Source organism: Penaeus monodon, chromosome 4 (genome assembly GCF_015228065.2).
Source record: "Penaeus monodon isolate SGIC_2016 chromosome 4, NSTDA_Pmon_1, whole genome shotgun sequence".
Taxonomy (NCBI): Eukaryota; Metazoa; Arthropoda; class Malacostraca; order Decapoda; family Penaeidae; genus Penaeus; species Penaeus monodon.
Genome location: NC_051389.1, coordinates 5397117 through 5404616, shown reverse-complemented (window position 1 = coordinate 5404616; position 7500 = coordinate 5397117). Strand labels below are relative to the sequence as shown.

Genomic DNA, 7500 nt, shown 5'->3' with positions numbered 1-7500 from the left:
CCACTCATCAGAAATGAAAGGTACCCACAAAAAATATACTACTCATTCACATAGCAAACACAGCAATCACCTCAAAATTCAATAATCCAATAACATTAACAGATGCTCTAAATAAATCCAAATTTCATAAATACACCTTAGAAAACTCCTTAAGAATTTTAGGAGATGGAAAAGCCATAAGGTTTGAAGTGAGTGACATAAACAAAATTGGACCTTTGAATGAATTTAAACACCTTGGAAACTGGGAAATACCATATAAGCAACCAGCCTCTAGCAGAAACCAAGAATGCTCCTATGGCACTATTTCCCCTGTGGAAACTGATATTAACACTAAAGAAATCCAAGAAAAGATGAAAATCATTTGGGGACCAGATACCAGTCCACTGCCTTCCAAAGTAGCAATAGGCCATACTTCATACCAAGTTATCCAGTACACATTTTCCATCCCAAAATGCTTGAAATGCCTTATGTATGGACATGGGACCATTTCCTGTAAAAACAAACTTAGATGTAGCAACTGCAATCAGCAATGTTACAAATTTAAAGACACTGTCCAAATCCCTCTTATTGTTTTTTTCTGCAATGGGAATCACCCACCATACGAAAGAACATGCTAGACACATAAAAGCCCAAGGAAAAAAAAAAAAAAAAAACATAACACCAAACAACCAAGAAATTAAGAAACTTCTACATAAGTTAAATCCCCCCAAAAAAAAAAAAAAAAAAAAAAAAAAAATTCACAAAAACACTATACTAAAAACAGCAGAGATTCACAACACAAACACTGAAAACTACCAACACCCACAGGACAATACAAACAACATATAACAAACAAACCTAAAAATAACACAAACATTTGCTCAACCATTAACCCAAACACACAACATAACACCAGCTCAGAAGACACCCACAAAACAAAAAACAACGCAGAAAAAAGAAAAAGAGTGACGAAAAAAACATCTTGGATAGAAATTGCAAAAATTATAGTTAAACTATTTTAAAATGTTACATTAAATCTAAAATCAGAAAAATCAATAATCAATATAATAACAGAAGCAACCCCAATCACAAAAGAAATTTTAGAATATATAAATGGATAAATTAATTCTCTGGAATGCCAGATCCATCCTAAACAAAAAGATAGAAACAGAATATTTAATAGTTAAAATAAATCCAAAGGTATTCGCAATCTGCGAAACTTGGTTAACCAAAAAACGATAATCTTAAAATACAAGATTATATAATAGAAAGAAGAGATAGAACAGAACAAAGGGGAGGAGGTTTAGCAATTTGTATAAATAACAGTAGCAATATAAGAAAATAAACCTTATCGAAAGACAAAATAACAAGATAGAAAAAATAGCTATAAAAATTTGCTACAAGAAATAATGGCTAAATTTACTTTTGATTTTTACAACCCTTCCAACAAAATGGAACAAGAAATAGAACATTATACAGATCAGTTACAAAATCCCAAACTAATAATAGGAGATTTTAATGCTCACCATCCATCATGGAACCCAAATATAAATACAAAAACAGCAAATAAAATGGGAATAAACCTGTTCAATTTGACTACTCAGAACAATTTGATGCTCATAACCTCCACTGGACTAATCACCAGAATTGACCCAAAAACAGGAAAAGGAAGTACAATAAATTTAGTAATAGGAACCCCAGAACTAAGCCATTTAGAAATTAAAACAAACACAAATTCAAGTATTGACCACCTCCCAACAATAATAAAAGACCACAGCCACAATAAAGAAACACACACAAAAGAAAGAAAATGGAGCTTTAATAATGAAGGATGGATGAATTTTCAAGAAGAATTAGACAACAAAAATATTAAGGGCAATAACTCAATAACAGAAGTAATGGACCTAATTAAAAACACTGGTAAAACTTATTTTAAATTTGATAATAAAGTTAGTAAAAATAAACCAAGCAAACCCTAGTGGAATAATAATGCTTTAAGAATAGCTACAAGTTGCTTAAAAACCACCCCAATATTAGCATTATACACTCCCACAAATAAAATGCCCATCAAATATAAACAAAAAGAACAAGAGTGTATGCAAATGATGAAAATACTAGAAAAATAAGAAAATAATCAAATGAAAAGTTATGTAACAGCACATATAGAATATAACCCTTAAAAAAATAAGAGAGGCTTAGTACACAAAGTAATAGAAACCTGTAAATAATTACAAATAACAATAAAAACAAAAACATAACACTATTCTACCATGGTTTGATATTTCTAAATAATAATAATTAAAAAATAATAATAAAAATGGAAAATACACTTACAATCCTAAACACAAAAAACTACCTTCTGAAAAATACAGAACCTCAACCATGGACAAGATCAAAAAACAGAAAACTAGATGTTTGTATAACCAGAATTAAAACAACACACACAAGACTGAATCAGCACCTACACAAAGTAAAAATAGTAAATGACCCAACATGTAGACGGTGTCACAACCAAGAGAAAACATAGAACACGTAATATTACAGTGTCCTAGATTCCACTCTGACAGAACAGATGGAAGCTCTGAAAAGAATCAAAATATACAACCCCAATATAGATTTATTATTCACAGGTGCTGATCTCTCACCAATAAAGAACTACATTTTCAGATACACCAAAATATTCTTGACAAAAAATAAAACTAATAGAGATAATATAAGAAAGAAGAAAGAAGAAAGGAAATAAATCCAGGGGAAGCAAGGTACTGACTGACTACGGTCATATGAATACAGGCAAAGTACTTTACTACAGGTAGCACCACTATGTCTCAATGAAATAACTAGTTGGAAACTGCCAAGCTAAGCCCCACCATATCTTTCTTGGTGTCATTCCAATAATTTTTGTATCAGTGTCATTACTGAAATATTTTCAATGAAGAGATACCTAAGAAACAATGCAGAAAATTGCAGAGATTTACCACAGTAAAAAAAGGGACAGAACTAATTGTGTTTAGCCAACCACGGTGCACCATCAGATAGCAGGTGTAGCTAGATCTATAATTATTTGTATAATCTACTCAATATCATTATAATTATCCTCTTTTATTTATTATAACAAACTATCCCATACCATAAACAGCTGTTAGAATACTCTAGGGAAAAAGTTCAATAGGAAGTGGAAGTGGAGCTACCTGTCCTATATGTACAAGTATCACATGGAGACAAGACATTATTTTGTGTAGGATGGTGTTACCCACTGAGCAGTACCTGAAGACAAACCATCTTGGAGATAATTTCCCTCTCATTATCATTAAACAAAGTATGAAGAGTATAAAAAAAATAATGAGAATAATAAACAGAAAAAAATCATGAGGAGACACCTCCTTATAGTACTACAAGATTTTTCTTCCATTTGTTTCATTACTCACATTTGGTACTTTCACATATGGTATTTTAGCATCTATTGCTCACTAAATGAAAGGCTTTACTGTACAATGAAATAAGAGGACTGAGTCTACTATTCTGTGAATCATTGACTAATATCTATCTAAAGCACTTATGCTTTCCAACTTACTTTGCACAAACACAAATGTTATTTATGCATACAGAATGTTTGTTGACATCACACAACCATACTGCTTGCCCTGCTTCTCTGCAGGTCCCCATCACTGGCTGTAACTGCACTGAAAAAGAACATGAAAATGTAGAAAATTTCACTCTAAAACACTTTGTATCCCAAGTATTAAAACTCAATTTAACTACATCTGTTGATTAACTATACTAAGTTCAATTAACATTTTAGCATAACTAGTTGCTGGATTCTGACACTAATATCACTAATAATAATCAATAATGATGTTTCCAAAATGTGACTAAGTAACAAAGTTCATTTCTAGTAAACCATAATGACAGATCAGGAGGTCCCTTAGTGTGATAAAGAATAATAAACTATTGCAATATACAGCAATACGTGAATTAATTCATGTACTAAATGGGTAACAAATGTATTAAAATGGGTAATAAAATATCTACAAATACTATATATACACACCTGGATGTTACTTATTCTACAGAAATTATCAAAATACCACAGTGTTCAACAAAATGCTTTAAAAATATTTGAAAAAATAAAAAATAAATAAATAAATAACCTTTCATTAAGGAAGCTTCAACTCCCACTTAAGAAGCTACAGCTCCTATCCAATCCCATAACTTATGATCTCTTGCTTTCAGCACTTAGTGCCTCTTTCCTACACTTTGAACCCTCCCCCTTTGAAGCATTCCGGAACTATCACTGATCAATACATATTCAGGTCTAACACAAACTGAATAATAAAGATGAACCATCATACCTTTACGACAGGAAGAGTCTATCTGGTAGTAGCCCTCATCACATACACACTGATAGTTAATACACGTAGAGTGTTTGCTGCAATTCCTAAGAAATCCACATAAACTATATGACCTCCCTGAAAAATACCATAACAAATAGAAATCACCAGAAAAGTGACTAATGAGCATATTAAAAACAAAGAGCAACTATTTCAAATGGGAGTTTAATCAGGTACAAAAAAGATTAGATACTTACAACGACTACACACTGGGTAGAGTGAATTTGAATAAACAATATGTGAGCAGTGACAGTGGCGGTTCATACACGTTTCATCATCTTCACAATTAATGGAATTAGTGCATTTTGCACCAATTTCCCCATCTGAAAATCAATATTCCAATTTTCATGTTTGACATTCTACTGAAAAGCAGTACAAATCATGACTTTAGATATTACTGTGTTGTAAATTCTAAATTCAAGGTTGGTGGAAGAAAACAGTGACTGAGGGTTAAAGAAAGTGGCAGAGTGTGTGTTGTAAGAAGCATTGGAGGGAAAAGGGTTGGTGGGAAGGAGGAGGGGCTAGAACCGAAGAAAAGGGACTTACCTGGCTGTGCAAATAGCACACGGGCACGTCGCTTTGCCTCTGGAAAACAAACTTTTCCTTGCTCTTATTACCAATACTTCCTTTTCAAATTTGTACCTTTTACACTGTTTTGAAGAAGCTTCATGAGCCTCTTTTGCAGTGGTAACAGCATATTGGACCTGGACAGTTGTCATCTCCTTGATGACCTGTTGTACCACACCTTACACATACTCTTGGTTGCCCATTTTCTTTAAAACGGCAAGAGTTGGCTCCATGCCCATAACCTTGGCAGTGGAAGCACCGCATAGGGTTGGGCACATATGGCTTTACCTTCAGGGGGTACCATGCTAACTAACCGATTCTGGAAGGGACTAACGTGTTAAAAGTTTTGAAGAAAAGCTGGTGTCGACTGTTCCAAACCATCATCTTTCTTCTTAAAATGTTTTATTGCCACATTAAAATTCTTCAGTTCCTCTAACAGTTTCTCCTCAGAATACCTCATCAGGTCTCGGGAAAAAACAATTCCCTTACACTGATTGAGGGTTTTGTGCGGAGAACACGAAACTTGAGCCCCAGGAATGTCGCATATTGCACGCAGACGTTCACTCTCGTCTGGTGACGAAACCTCAACTATCAGGCTACCATCTCACTGTGGGGTGATGCGAGGATCACGTTGACATACTTCAACAATTTTTCGATGTACTTCGAAATATAAGATCCATGATTGATACACCATCAATGGTCTTCACTACTAGGTACTTACTATATGAAATTTTTCATATTTACCAGGTAAGATTTCCTTAGTGGATTGAGGAGGACTTTTCCCCTTCTTACCTGGTTTGGGAGCCCAGGAACCATTACGATTCCCATTCTTGCCCTTTGGAAGCTGGAAAGGTTCCAAAGTGACAATATGTGATGTTCCAGAGGGAATGGTCGGGGGACTGCGTAGGTCGTCAGGGAGAGAGCTAGATCTTTGTAAATTTGTAGTACTCATACAAATTTGAATTCTTCATTTCCTCACCCCCCCACCCACCATGGAGTCCAACGAGGGGAAAAGCTATAGTTGGGGTTCAAAATCTCCCAACAGCCACAGGGGTAATGAGGAAATATCGCAGCCCACTATTACAGTACTAAGGCAGTCGCGGGACCTATGCGCTACCGACTGAATAGTCCCTGCTTGACCCTAGCCATATTGACCAGCGATTGACTTGAACCGGGCCTTGATCAAGCCGCCCGTCTAACCAGAATAAAGGACCAAAGAGGTGTGTTGCTAGTCAGGGCCAGCGTGCAGATCGCTCAACCTCCAGGACTCCTGTCTCCTGGTAATACGGGATGCCACGCACGGCAAACACACGTGGGAGAGTTCTCCCTGGTCCAAGATGGAATGAACCAGGGGTGGGACCTCAAGCCCCCCCACCGCGGCAAGGCGGCTTCCGTTAGGGGGGTCAGGTTGCAGGATTGTGCTGCTACAAGAGGACAAGTAAGTAAAAGCTAGGGTAAAGGCTTCAGTGAAGTGGGTGCAGGACAGTAGGATATGTGAGACTAAAAAAGGAACATTGAAGGTCATGTCTACGATAAATAGTCTTGGCAATATTGATGGGATAAGAGTGTAGCACTGTACTCATAGCCAACGAGGTAAGCAAGTAAGTCATCTTCACAGTCTGACCATTCTTGCCATAGACAGGCAATCAGCCAGGGAGATGGAAAACCATTCCATTACAGGTATTATGGGAGGAGTAGGGTTGGGCTGGAATAGGGTTTACCAGTGAGGTCAGCCAGAGTAAATATTGCATGGGCTTGGGAGTATTTGTGACAAGACGGCAAGGTACGGGAAGGCTGCAGAAGGAATCTTTGCCTATTTATTTTTTAAATTATTTTAGGTTAATGGTTAATGGGTTAAAAGTAAAATAATAAATGTGCTAGACATCTAAGGGGCATGTAGCACTTAAGAAGGTATAGTAAAGGTATAGTATTGTGAAGGGCGGTTGAGTTATTAGTTAGTTGCTATACATCAACCATTTAGAGTAATATTGAAAAGGTTAAAGATGGGTAGAGTTGATAAACATTGGGTTTAAGGAAGGATTAGGAAAGGGGAGTTAAATCAAGTGAAGGATATGTTTGCATCTGAGGAAGGAGAACAGTGTGGGATTCGGTAAGGATGTCTGATAAGTTGGGAGGTTGGTGAAGGGAGGATAGGTGGGGGAAAGCAAAGTGTGGACAGGACAACAGAATGTATGGAACTGAAAGAGGGACATTACATAGGAAACATAAGGGCAGATCAGAAGGTAACATCAGATAGGAATGTGTTAAATGAGTGTGGCTAATACGCAAGTTCCATAAAATGGAACTGACCAGGAGATTGATAGTTTTACAGTATGTAATTCATTGGTGCGAAGACTTGACCAGAAAGATTGCCATCTGGTATAAATGAAGGTCTTAAAGTGAGGGTAATAATCCGTGGTTGGAATATGTGAGAAATGTGGTTGTAATGTGAAGATAGCAGCAGAGCATGCTAGGGTATCTGTCTGTTCCTTGCTGGGGATTCCAACATGGCTGGGCACCCAGCAAAATCTGATAAATTTACGGCATGAGGACAGGTAGAACAACC

The 7500-nt window shown here is 36.3% G+C and overlaps 1 protein-coding gene across 1 annotated transcript in view; it reads right to left on the bottom strand.

The window, feature by feature from the left end:
- The window catches only part of LOC119572433, a 21367-nt gene extending 16673 nt beyond the window's left edge, over positions 1–4694 (bottom strand). The window contains exons 1-3 of the mRNA XM_037919548.1: positions 4565–4694; positions 4329–4445; positions 3551–3659 (exon numbers count right to left, since the gene is read on the bottom strand). Coding sequence (XP_037775476.1) covers positions 3551–3659; positions 4329–4445; positions 4565–4631 — 293 coding nt within the window. The 5' untranslated portion in view covers positions 4632–4694. The remainder of the gene's footprint in view (positions 1–3550; positions 3660–4328; positions 4446–4564) is intronic.
- Positions 4695–7500: the final 2806 nt, after the last annotated feature.